Source organism: Passer domesticus, chromosome 1 (assembly GCF_036417665.1).
Source record: "Passer domesticus isolate bPasDom1 chromosome 1, bPasDom1.hap1, whole genome shotgun sequence".
In the NCBI taxonomy this organism is placed as follows: Eukaryota; Metazoa; Chordata; class Aves; order Passeriformes; family Passeridae; genus Passer; species Passer domesticus.
Genome location: NC_087474.1, coordinates 148,830,997 through 148,844,359, shown reverse-complemented (window position 1 = coordinate 148,844,359; position 13,363 = coordinate 148,830,997). Strand labels below are relative to the sequence as shown.

The 13,363-nt window shown below is 38.1% G+C and overlaps 1 protein-coding gene across 2 annotated transcripts in view; it reads right to left on the bottom strand.

The window, feature by feature from the left end:
* Nucleotides 1-1,300: 1,300 nt before the first annotated feature.
* MTBP (MDM2 binding protein) overlaps nucleotides 1,301-13,363 on the bottom strand; it is a 28,656-nt gene continuing 16,593 nt past the window's right edge. For both annotated transcript variants that reach the window (XM_064395742.1, XM_064395735.1), the window contains exons 16-22: nucleotides 13,151-13,306; nucleotides 10,921-11,016; nucleotides 7,534-7,800; nucleotides 6,104-6,335; nucleotides 4,884-4,997; nucleotides 3,152-3,217; nucleotides 1,301-1,683 (exon numbers count right to left, since the gene is read on the bottom strand). In XM_064395742.1, coding sequence (XP_064251812.1) covers nucleotides 1,648-1,683; nucleotides 3,152-3,217; nucleotides 4,884-4,997; nucleotides 6,104-6,335; nucleotides 7,534-7,800; nucleotides 10,921-11,016; nucleotides 13,151-13,306 — 967 coding nt within the window. In that variant the 3' untranslated portion in view covers nucleotides 1,301-1,647. The remainder of the gene's footprint in view (nucleotides 1,684-3,151; nucleotides 3,218-4,883; nucleotides 4,998-6,103; nucleotides 6,336-7,533; nucleotides 7,801-10,920; nucleotides 11,017-13,150; nucleotides 13,307-13,363) is intronic.

The following is a 13,363-nucleotide window of genomic DNA, read 5'->3' as shown; positions in this document are numbered from 1 at the left end:
GAGACTTTCCTGATTCACTATAGGATGTTAAGAAAGGTTAATGTCTTGATTACTTTCTTGTTTTTATATTGAATGCAAAGAAATGTGAGCCATACACAGTAATCATTACATTGGAGCAATTTTGTGCATGCACTTATTAAATGATTATTTAAATAACTCTCTTCATTTCATTCCATTTCTTCCACCAAATCACTAAAGCTGGGATGCTGTGCATGTGTGGCATTCTGCAGACAAATGTAATCCATCTTACAAGCAGTTATGTTTCTCCTGGGCTTAGATGCACACAGTACTCACTAGAGCCCACTGTCACAGCAGAACAACTGCAGAGCTCTCCTACTGCAGCTCAGTTAAACCAAGCACACACCCCCCCAGGAAAGGCCTTGTAGAGTTCAGGACTGGTGAACTTGGGAACAAAGGAACAGAAGAGCTGAACTCAAGATCCTGTTAGACATGAAAAACCTCCTTAGGGCTCAGCTTTACACCAAATAGAATTAAGCAAAGAATAATGTCACAAAATCAGGAAGGCTCTTGAGAGAAAGCATAGATTTTACAGTATTAAGTCCAAGCTCCACATGGTTTAGTTCGATTATTTTTTCACAACATTGCGTTTCATTTATATTTGTATTGTTTAATCTATTTTCCTACCAGGGTAATATAGCAAACAATAGCCATGCATCTCTATCAGTTTTAATCCTGTTAATTTATATGATAAATAGGAAATCCTTAATACAGAAAGCTTAGTAGGAATTCCTCATCTCAACAAAATACTAACTTGAATAATTACATGAGTCCCAGCCAGGTACATGCCAGGGACTTAAACTAACTGAGGCCAAATTTAGTATTTTACTGTGTTTGCAACACAGCTAGAAACTATTTTTTTCCTTACACTTCAGCATAGCACAAGCTCTCACCATCCTCATTACCACTATTGCTTTGATTTTCTCCCCTTCCAGGAAAAGAAATCTCAGACCTCTCCTTAGATATTTTTCTAAGGAGTGTTACAAAGAGCATGCAGGAAATAATACCGAACATTCAGCTTGTAAAACAAAGAAACTTCCTTTAATGGGACCTTGCACCAAGTTTCAAGCCATGCTTTTTTTCTTCCTTATAGTACAACACAGAGATAACTAAGGTTCAAATTCTGATTGTGTTTGTTTTCACCTACAGAATAGGAACTGTTCTTGATTAGTGTATAAACTGTTAATGGCTGATGCTGTAAATAGCTGTTTATACAAGAGCAAGCTGAAGTAGAATAGAGATCTTCACACAAAAAGGTAAAACAAAGTAGCAGTTACCAAAATTAAATATGTGGGGGTTTTTATTCATATAAAAACCAAATACACTGCTTGGAAAATATACAAAGCTTTATAAATCAAGTCAAGCTATAGTCCTTTTAAAAACATAATAAATACACATATAAAATACAACTTCTTTTCGTTTGAATTTAAAAAAAAATTAAAACTTTCAGTATAAAAAGTTTCCAACCTCACTCCTTTGCTTGAAGAATGAGTCTTTATAACTACACTGACCAAAGTCCTCCCAGTGTGCAGATCTGTGTGTGCATTGGGCAGCATAATGCTTCTCAAGTCAGAAGTGCTCTGTCTCCACAGCTCCTGGGAAGGTGTCAATAGAATCCACACAGTGCCTCTACTTGCTAGTCTTCTCCAAAACCCATTCAATCACCTGGGCAAATAAATGAGAAAGCAAACAATTTACATACCTCCTGGTTTTGGAAGCAAATTAAGAACATCTCACAGACATCATCAATTCTTTCTTTAGCCCTTTGTCACCACCTGTGTAATATTTACTAAACAGGATTTAAAAGCAAACTAGTCAGGAGAAGAAAGCATCATTAATCTGAGAGGAACAGCATTACCCTAGAATTGTATTTAGTCTTGCAAAATGCTTTGTCTTTAGGAAAAGGCATTTTTAGAACCCCTGAATTGAAATACTTCATTCTCTCCATACACCAGCAAGAAGGTGCACATAATGCCAAACAGCTCACGCTTCCAGCAGTAACAGTTCCTAATGCCAGAGAAGAAAGAATGAAGGATAATTTGTGCACTGCTGTATCCACCACCATTATCACTGCTGCCTTCCAAACAGGGCAGCTGTTCAGACCATTCAGTAGTCCTTGGCAATTGTATTTTTGTAAAGTAATTTCAAAATACTCTCGAATACAGAAACATAAGCAGTTTAGGAGAACACCAATTTTAATGCCTTTTGCCAACAGCAAACATACAAAAAATGACCAATTTTCTGGCCAGACAAAGACTGAACTATTGTGCTGATAAACTGCTTCTCTCTGGAGGTGAGTTCAGTTCAACACCAAACATCACAACCCATATGGTTTTTGAAACCTTATCATCCATACAAAGCAATCACAAAGGAATACAGCACAGGACACAGCAGAAACTGCTCTCATAGAATAAGTTATCTGGAGATCTAGCAGCTTTCTTGAGAGTGTGTTCTATTACTTACCTACCTCAGTTCAAATTCTTCCATTTAATTTATAATTATGAAAACTACACTGTAATTCTGCATGACACTTTTTTCTTTTTTTTTCCCCCCAAGTCATGGAGTCACTTCAGCATGTCTCAGAACACAGTACCAGAGTTACTGAATTTCTGGAGGAATATTTACTTCTGTCATTTGCTCTGTGCTGCTGTGCATGCAAGTCCCACATTATGCACAGATAACCCCACCTGATATCCCTTGTGCTTACAGTTACTCACAAGCCTAAAATTACTCATTTTCATTGCTGCTTTAAAAAAAATTATTTCCTTTCATAGACCTGCTTATTACTTCCTAACCTTTGAAACATTGTTTCCTTCAACACAAGAAAAGAACTCCCTAAAGATCCTGATTAAAGAAAAATCTCATCTCTCTCTTTTTTTTTTTCTGTTTGTTTTTTTCAGTGATGTAGAAACATTATTGTCTTAATTTCCATTTCTCACTGTGGCACATCATCTTGGCAGCTGTAACTAAAATACCACCCAAAATCTGGAAATTTTGCCTTGCAACTACTGACTGAGAGAGTTTGTGTGAGATCAGAGTGAAACAAGACCCACATGCACCTCTTCATCTGTTAAAGCTGTGGACTAAGCCATCCTGTGGCTATGTACAGGAACAAATAAACACATGGTCTTACCTGTTTAGCATTGCTATTTGCTGTTTTCTTCATTTCATCAAGAAGTCCTCTAGAAGTTTTTAGGTCCTAAATATGAACCAAAAAACCACAAAAGTCAGCATACAGTCATTCTAATTTGGGTTATATGAGCCCTGATAACCAGGGCAGTGTTACACTTTTATCACTTTGTTCACACCAAAAGAATTATTTGCCTTTGTTTTTTTAATTAAAAAATAAAAGTAATTTAAATCTATTCCAATGAGTTGCAGTTTTTCTTACAGCAGTCCAAACCAAGTACTCAATTATGATTGAGCCTTCCTAAACTTCTGCATATTTCTGCACAATTTCCAGAATTTTTTTCTTCAATGATATTTGAAGTTCTTACAGTCTTGACTGAAATCCTGTTTCTGTATAAACATGGAAATCAGCTGTGAGCTTACCCTGTAATACAGAGTTCTGGTAAAGAACAGAGAAGCAGACATCAGAAAAGAAAAACGGTGCAGAAGAGGCAAAAATCCAGAATGGCTTTTCTGGTTTGCAGTCCATTTAATGAGTCCAACCTCATTTACACTTTTAAACAAAGCAAAAACAAAACCTTGCCCGGAGAGAAAGAAAATGCGTTTACTACTTGTCTCCAGAGCAAAATGATACCTATGTTACCATGCTTTTGAATTATGCAGCACACAAAAGGATTCAAAGGACTCCCAGATTTGGAGCTGCAAGACATTTCAGGAGAACAGAATCCTGTGACACCTCTCTCTAAAAAGGACAGGATCACTGTCACATTCTTCCTTTTCTACTTGAAGTGAAACCACAAACCCTGATTTGCTCTACTTACACATCCCTACCTGCAGCCCCTTCTGATTTTGGATTAGGAGATCTTCCTTCAGGGCATATTTCAGAGAGATTTTGGGAGCACTTACAGAATGACTGCACAACTGTGTTCCCACTATTTAAGAAACTGGTGCTTATCAGCAAGATGTTCTGATTGTGAAAGCATCCAGCCCTGTTCAACTTCCTTTTAGCTTAAAGCACCATTACTGAAGTTGACTAAACTGAGCTGCTTCACCCATAGTGGTAGGTTAAACCATGCAAATGAACAGAACAGCAGCTCAGCTTGTGAGGAATAGCTTTTAATCACTCCATACTGTAATTAATTTGATTTTGTGCTCAGACCAAGTAACATGGGCTTCAGCACTGACTCACAGTCTCATAGGTATTGTGGAAAGAATGCTCATCTCCCCCTAAACATGAGGTTGATGCAATTCTACAGGATGCTGCTGAGCCAGTATGTGTTGGATAATAGAGAACATCATGTCAAGGAACTGCAGTTTCTGAGTCAGTTCTGTAAGCTACTTATTGAGCCAACAACCTTAGAACAAGGGAGAAAGCTGAGCTTTGACAGCCACAGCTGGGAGATACTCTATTGCCTCCTTAGCTGTTGCAACTCTTAAGAGTGACCTAGCCTAACAGGCCAATGTTTTAGCATATTATTTCATTATGTACAAAAAGCTACTGCTTTAGAAGGTTTTAAAATAAGCAAAACCTCACCATACTATATTGTAAAACTACCTTCTCCATTTGACAACAAGTCCAAAGGTCTCTCCACACAATCTACACATTACTAACACACCACTGGGAAATATTAGCTTAATCAACTTAATCAATATCCCACATGCTAGCTCAAGTTTTATTTAGGAGTGACTTCTCTTAACTAAGAATAAAGAACTGTAAGAGTGTGTCTTCTAGTTACCTTTAGGTAGAATTTTGATATCTCAAATAGACGCTGGCTGCAGGATGCAAAGCACTTATGATCTTCTGCAATTCCATGTTTTTGAAGAGTCTTAGCAACCACCTCCTTCAGCATCTTGGAAGCAGAAGAAAAGACACTCAGAAGTTCATCCCAACTACTGACACGAAAACTTGTCAATGGGAAGCAAAATAGCCCAACACAGAAAACCTGATCTTTTGTGATCTTGCCTGCCTTTAGTCTACTGCCAAACGTGATCAGCTCACTGCCTGAATTTGAGCAGTTATTTAACAATCTATTTCCATTTCCTTCATTTTAAAGTATTAAGAAAATGCTTACACGTCAAGGATCAGTGAACAGTCACATGAGCTTGGAAGATAAAAAATAAGTCAATATTATCTTGGGGTTTTTTCTTCTCCAAAATGATATATATAAAATTATCACTTTTTGCTGTACTGATATTCCCTTCTTTGATGCATACTTATTAAAAAAAAATTAAAAGTCTGACACTAAAATCTCATTAGATAATTTCCTCTGACATTCTTTACATCAGAGATGTTTAAACTCTGCTGTAGGTCTGAATGAGTCACACCAATTTATGCTTCCTTGGCCCATTCCAACTTGCCTTTGACAGTACCTTAACATTCTTGCAGTGTTCTCTTTCCACTCTGGGATTAATTTAAAATTTGTATCACTGAGTCAGAAACAGTTTTGTGTATTGTATTTTAGAAGAGGCTTTCCTAACATATACACCTAATAATTAAACATTACTCCACCAAATTATTTAACTGTTATCTCAATAAATGGATTTATAAAACTAAGGAATCTCTTTATTCTCAGAGTAGTCTGTTCCTCCACAATGCCTTTGACCCTTCCAGAACATATATCTCTTTGGTGCCTTTAGGTTTTATATTAATCATCTCTATTTCATAACTCCTATTAATTGCTACTCATTTCCACCTTTTTTATCCTCATTGTTATCTCCCTCAGCCTTTAATTTTCTGGGCATGATAAAATTTTATTTGCACACTTTTTCATTCTTTGCTTCTGCAGCACTCTCCTCAGTGCCTTCAGGATTCACTTAAACAAGTGAACACAATGAAATTCAGTAACAAATACAGATGAAGCTAGTTCACCTTGAGTTAAAAAATCTTTACAAATCAACTCCCATGGAAAGAAGTTAAACAGCTTTTATTCACTAAGAGAACAAGGTAGATTTTTACTCTTGTGTGTTTCTGGGATCTCGATTCCTTCTCTGGCTTTGCAGCCTCGGGCTCTGCAGCTGAGGCAGCCCTGGTGGCAGCTCTGTGGCCTTGGCTGGGCACTCTCCAGGGCACTGCAGCCTCACAGACGGATCTCTGCGAGCGCTGCCTCGGCACAGCGCCCGCGCAGCGGCTCCTGCTGCCTCCGCCTGCCTGCGACAGCAGCGAGTCCGTGCTCTCGGATTTGGTTAGCCTGCAAACAACAGGAAAAAACCCAATAAGAGTAACTTTCAGGTTTTGTACCGACTCTTTTAGTGCCATTGTTTCTGCTAGAGAGGCTGGTGCTTTAGAGCAGCAAGTACTGAGCATTCCTGCAAACAGCATCTGAAAACAGCAGACAGGAAGACAGGATTCTATTCTGTAGAATTTTTTCTATTAGATGAACACTCTGCTGACTAAAGTGGGCTCTGACACATAGACCCATTGCACCTCTGATTAAAAAGGTCTAGAAACAACTGAAAATAAATCAGGTAACTAAGAAAATAAAACTCTTGGGAAGAGAATTGGCCTCGAGTCTTCAGATGAGACAAAACTTCTTCAAACTATCTAATTTCTTTTGGCCCTATAGGAATGTCACAACTCATATTTAACTACAAGAAGTTGGGCATTAGAATTCTGTGGGAACATTGTAATTCTTGATCCTTCAACTGTAAGAGCATTAGTAATTCCAAACTCCAATTTACAAAATGTTAAGTATAATAATCACATCTTCTTTTCTAACTACTCAGTAAGCTGCAGAAGATACACGTATTTCTAAAACCAGACCTCTGTTAAAGGCTTACTGTGATCAGAATGCAAAGGGTATCAACCTGGAAATAAGGAAGAAGTGAAGTATTACAGTAAAAAAGTGAATTTGGAAATAGTGTTACCTAGCAGCTATTATTCAGTGACAGTTTGCATCTTCAGAGTGAGGACAAGGTACAAAGGGAAATCTTAAAAACTTCAACTTCCAAAAAAGACATTAATAAACAAGGCTGACAATAAGATTGAATTTTGGTAAGTCATCTTATGCCAGCAGTCCTTTGGATTAGAAATTCAATTATTCTGTTTGTACAATCCTTGGCTTTCTAAACTTTTAGTTGTTTATTCGTAGTACAGGAGCACTGACTGTTGCAGTCCTAGATGTGGCTGTCATCTTTTCAAAGGCACTTGAGATTGCAAGATATAACCCCAAATCTGTTAAATAAAGTGTGCCTGTGCTGCATGGTTTTGATTAATCTAATGCCATCGACGAGAGATCACAGTTGAGAAAAAAAAAATGAATCTACAGAAGAGGATTAAACAATTAGAACATTTGTCTAGATAGCCTCACTAAAACACTTTGAAATTAAAGAAAATATGCAGATACTGAAACATTTCATGCTAAAGATTCATTTTATTCAGTGCATTACCTTTTCTTGGGATAAAAGTAATCCAGGTCTTTTGATCTGCATTTTAGCCTTGATGTCTCTGTTTTGAGCTCGCTTTGCAAAGTCTCTCCATCAGGGACACTTCCAGGCTCTGACAAGACTGCAGGGGATGGGAGAGGGCTCAGGACAAGTGGCACAGGGCAGCACTCTTTGGTGCAAGTAGTCTGAGTTTCATAGCGAATAAGACGAGTTTGAAGTTCAGCATATCCCACATCTCTCTCCAAGGCTCTTCGATTATCAAGACAATATCTAAAATTGAAATTTGGTGAGAAACCTGTGAAAGTCTGTTTTATTACAATCAGAAAAACTTACTTTTGACATTCATGTGAACTCCAAAACCTTTTTTTTCGTTTGAACTGGTATACTGTTCTGAAAGACAACTTTTAACAGCCCAGTAAATTAATATTTGCCTGATGGATTTTGCTATACTTAAGTCCAACTCCAACAAAGAAGCTGAATTATATATTATTTGTAACTCTTTACCCTAAGATTTCCATGGAGCAGAACTTTTACCTTGAACAAACTCTTTGAAATGCAACTTTTAGCTTTGTCTGAGATAAACACTGATGTATGAGAGATTCACAATTTTTAAGTACTAAAAACACAAAAAAGTATCACTGAACAAGCACAAGCTTCCTATTGACTGTAATAAATAAGTAGTTTCATCAACCAAATCAACAGAACAAACTGTATTAACAACAGTGGGGCTTGAAAGACAACAAATGAACAAGTGCTAACTCAGTGAAACATACACATGAAGTAACACAAAATGCACCTTAACTAACTTTTCTCTGGTATTAATGATTTCCAGGATTCCTTGCAAGAGAACAGTGTCTCATCACCCAGTAACTTACTGTAGTGCAGGGAAAGGTAACAGTAAATCCTGTATTATTCCAGCCTCTTTGTTACAAATTGTTTTGAGCAGTGTGAGCTCCTGCTCAGCCCACCCTTCAAATTGCTCAGCAATGTCTCCTACTCTCAGGAATGCAAGACAAATATTTTTACTTTTATCTCTTAACATGGAGTCATGTAAAATTGCTAGTTCCAATGTTTCCATTTTCTTCAGAGTATTTCCATATTCAGGGAGAAATTAATTTTTCTAATAATTGGCTGATGAATCAATTTTTACAGTTGAGGAAGACCTTCCACTAGAAATAAATTCATTATCTGATAAGAGAGTAAGTTGTCTGGACTTAAAAATTTCAAGGTATTTAATTTTTCCTGTTTATATTCTCAGTCCCCTGAGTAGTCACATACCCTACAAAGATAAAAAAATCCATTTAATTTGAGAAGTTAAATTGCCATTTTACTCACTGCTTTAATGGCAATTGCTTTCTCTTTGCAAAACAGCATTCCAGTGTCTGGCACATGTTCATTACACCAAAAATTTGATTTAATCATAAATAGGAAAAGCCTCACATTTACAAGTCCTGGTCTGCATGGGGGACTTCAGCCATCCTAACAATCTGTTACAACCCATAGGACAGAAGCAAACCAGGAGGCTCCTGGCATGCACTGGTAATTTCCTTCTCTGAGTGAGGTGAGGTGCTGTGCTGGACCTTGAGCCCACCAAGAAGGAGGGGTGGTGGGCAATGTGAAGCTCAAGGGCAGCCTTGGCTGCACTGACCTTTAAATAGTGGAGTTTGGGATACTCAGGGCAGCAAGGAGAGCACACAGCAAGCTCACCCCTGGTCTTCAGGAAAGCAGGTTGCCATTGGCACCAAGCTCTGTGCATGGTCAACACTGGAGGGAAGGGATCCCATCCAGAGGCTTGAGAGTGGCCCTGTGCAAACCTGATGAGGTCCAACAAGGACAAGTGCAAGGTCCTGCACCTGGGTAAGGGCAGTGCCAGCACAAGTACAGGCTGAGTGAAAAATTAATTAAGAGCAGGTCTGGGGAAAAAGATGTGGGATGTTGGTGTCCCTGCCCATGGCATGGAGGCTGCAACTAGATGATCTTTAAGGTCCCTTCCAACTCAAACCATTCTATGATAGCTGCTACTCCTTGTTTTTTTGACAAGACTTTACCTCCAAATATAAATACAGCAGCTGGGCAGATGAAAATTGCATAGTACCAAACACATTTGCCCCAAAACCACAATACTCTTGTTACAATATGTTCTGGTCATACACTACCTCCCACTCTGCTGCTTCCCTCCCGTTCTGCTAAGCACATTGCCCCTGCAATATTAATATGCCAGGATCTTCCTCCTCTCCACAATATCCAGGCCTCTCTGTGGTCTATATCTGTCACATTTTGCTAGGAGAAGAGGCAGCACAAGCTGTGCTGTGCCTAATTTGAAATCTCAGGCACACTCCTTGCTGAGGTCAGGCAGGGCAGCAAGATACCACACAGCAGCAGACAACAGACGAGTGGTTTCTTCCCACACCTACCACATGCATTTCTCTTTCCTACCCAGTTGCCTCTCTGTGCCACTTATTACAAATCCAAAAAGGCTAATAGGCTCATGAGTTACTGTTTAGAAAAAGAGACTAAACTAAAGAGATAGGAGTGCTCCATCGCCCTAGAGAACTTGGCTAAAATTACCAGATATTAAATACGGACTTAATCAAACTATTTATAAAATCAATAGGGAAAAATACCAGCAGCATTGTTAGTCAATTATGATAATCTGAACATGTGATTTTAGGAGGCAGCAGAAGCTTGCACAAATACTGAACTATGTTTGGTATCTACTACATTTCTTAATATATACTGCAATAAGACTATCTGTATGGAAGAGTTATGCTTAATTATCTACTCCAGCATTTCTATAGCCTTTTTCCTTTTCTCCTCAATCTCAATATTTGTATTTTTCTAAACTATTTTTATACAGCTACATTATGTGACAGTTTGCCCATTCATTGCTTTGACAAATAACTATTACTGGCTGGCTGAGACTAACTAACAGTCCTAGCCATATGGATCCTTTTGAACATTGTTACCACTAACACTTGCCTGCTGGTGTTTTCAGGCTCCCTGAACTCACAGGTAGCAGCATCACAGCAGGTTTCATTAAACCTTTTGACTATCAGTCTTAAAGTGTCTACAATTAGATATCAAAGCAGAAACTATGTATGTACTTAAAGCATATGCTTCACTAGGAACTTGATACGTACTAATTCCCTTGCCACTTTTAGCTCTGAATTTAAATTTTCAGAGATACTGAAAAGAGACACAGCAGTACAACTGAGAAAAAAAAAGACCTTCAATGTTCTACATTACCATCAAGGCAGCAATGTTGCAATTGAAAACAGTGACATTTCATCCATAATTAACATACCCTTAACATGTTGCTTGAAACATTTCTAATTACACTTAGACTGGAAACTAAAAAATAAATCTAAGAAAAGAAGCCAGGAAACTTACTCAAGTCCGTGATAATGGCATCCAGCTGCTTTTTCAAAAGGCAAACCTCTGAGTTTTCGAGGAGTAAGCTCTGGTGTCAAAAGAAATGCATTTTCACTGAAAGGAGAAAAATAAAGATCTATTTTAACCAATTACCATAAGGATAAATTATATTTCCAAAAATCAGAAACAAAATGCCTTCACATATTAAGAACAGAACAGTAGGTCTTGCAGCTAAGCCCCTAGGATAAAGTATCAATGGACAATTAAATCTGTATTGAAGTGAGAATTTAAGTTCAACTGATTCCTACTGAGCTATTATTGTTACAGAAGCTCTTAGACATTTTTTAGATAGTTAAGGTCACTGTTCCAAACAAGTTACCAATAAAACTAGGCAAATATCACAATGTCACAATGGGACACCTGAGTAGTAGAATGAACTGAGAGAAACTGGGAAGTGACCTCCAATTTCTCAATCACACACTCTAAGTAGTGAATTCCTCCCCTTCAGCTTCAAATTGTTGCCTCACCTAACACTCATCTTTCCCAGACTTCAGAACTAATGGCTTGTTTCCTGGGATACTTCAATTCCAGCTAGTAACTCTCTACAGCTAAATCCTAAGAGTGTATTTGTTTGAGGGTGTATCAAGGGAATAAGCCATAGCAAGGCACATAGAAAGATCTTGCTGCCAGATCTCAACATACCCTGGCATTCATCTCTAAAGAAGGGAAGACACAAAGGCAAGATGTAACAGAATCTGAAACTTATACATTGCTTCAAATTTAATTAACATAGACTGCCTCTATACCATTTCCACTGGAATAATCTGAGAAAAACATTCCAGGAAAGATGTGATACTGAATCTAGCAAAATGATAATTTGGAAAGACTGTCAGCCAAAACTGTAATCTATCAAACTTCTATCTAAGCTCAAACACAGAAAACAAGTGAATATGCCTTTAATTCACCAATCTCTCTCAAAATCTCTTCAATCCTTCTGTTGGCCAGGAAGATCCTTAGGTCCATATTCACTGTTCTTGATCACCTACTGTGCCAAACTCCTCATAACTAGAGAATTTAGTCAAAGCATCTGCTAGCGGAGTGAGCAGCTTGGAGTACAGTGTTCTGCTGGACTCAATTCAAACTCAGATCTCACTCATCTGTAGCTCAAAGCAAATCATTCAAGACTCTCAAGGTATTCTATGCTATAGTGCTTCTCTGGAGGCTTTAAAAAAAATCAAAGACTAAAAAAATAGATTTTTTTAGTGAAAAATTATTCACTTCTTTCCCACACGACTAGTTGGAAGAAAAATATTTTAGCCAAAATTCTAAATCTTCTCCAGTCATTAACAACCCAGTAGGAGATTCTAAGTCTTTACTTCATATTTTCTAATTTGCTTGAATTGTCTGCTCAGAACATACTCCGTTTAGTTTCAAAACTTCAGTAACTATTTTACGGAAGTCTCAAAAATCCTACAGAAAATCCAAAATACTACAGAATCTCTCTCTCACACAAGCACTCTTATTACATACAATGAAGTCTGAAAAAGGATCAAGGCTGTATCAAATAATTGCATCATAGTTTCTATTACTCAGTAGTAAAAAGGTCAACAAACATAATTGTAGTGACTGCAAAGACTATCTTGCCTACCTAGCACTCTGTGACACACTGCACAAATTGTACAGGTTCTGCTTCTACAAACACTATCTGACTCTTATAGAGTCTGGCCTTAACTCTAACAGATGTACAGATCCTGAAAAGTATTCCAGTAACTCCATGTATCAATAAAAAGCATGACAGGAGACAAACACAGTTAATAGGCTCAGATATTTTCTTATTTTATCTTTCCACCTAGACTCCCCTCCACTGAAAGAAATCACACAAAAAAATTAAAGGTCTACCACAGCAGCTTCTGCTTTAGTAGAAATACTCTTTTGGAAATGGACACATAGGGCAGCAGCAGCTCGGCAGGGCTCTACCAGTAACATGTTTGTGCTTCATGTGATGATTTTGTTATTTAAACACCTAGGACCAAGATCATCACCTCCAGCCATTTCAGCTTCTGAAAGAAGTAAATAGCAATACTGACTGGAGAACAGAACAGTTGATTTCACTGGCAGGCATGTGATGTAAGGATGTTATAAACTCAGATTCAGTTAGGCCATTCTGTGACTCCCATTCCACCCTTATTTACACCCCCTACATCAGCTCTGAGTTTGGTCCTCAGTGGCTTTAACATGCTGATCCTACCGCTTGGGAACTTGCAGTGGCTGGAGATCCCCCACGGGCAGCCCTTCTGGGGTGAAATACTTCAGCAGCTCTTTAGCATCCAGCAAGGTCAGGGACTCCCTCTGGCTGTCTTTGTGTCCCAGCAACTGCTCGGGTGAATGTGCAAACAGAGGAACTCTGGAAAAAAGGCAGCGATCAAAGACTAATCTAAGATTTTTTTTTAAAATAAATTCA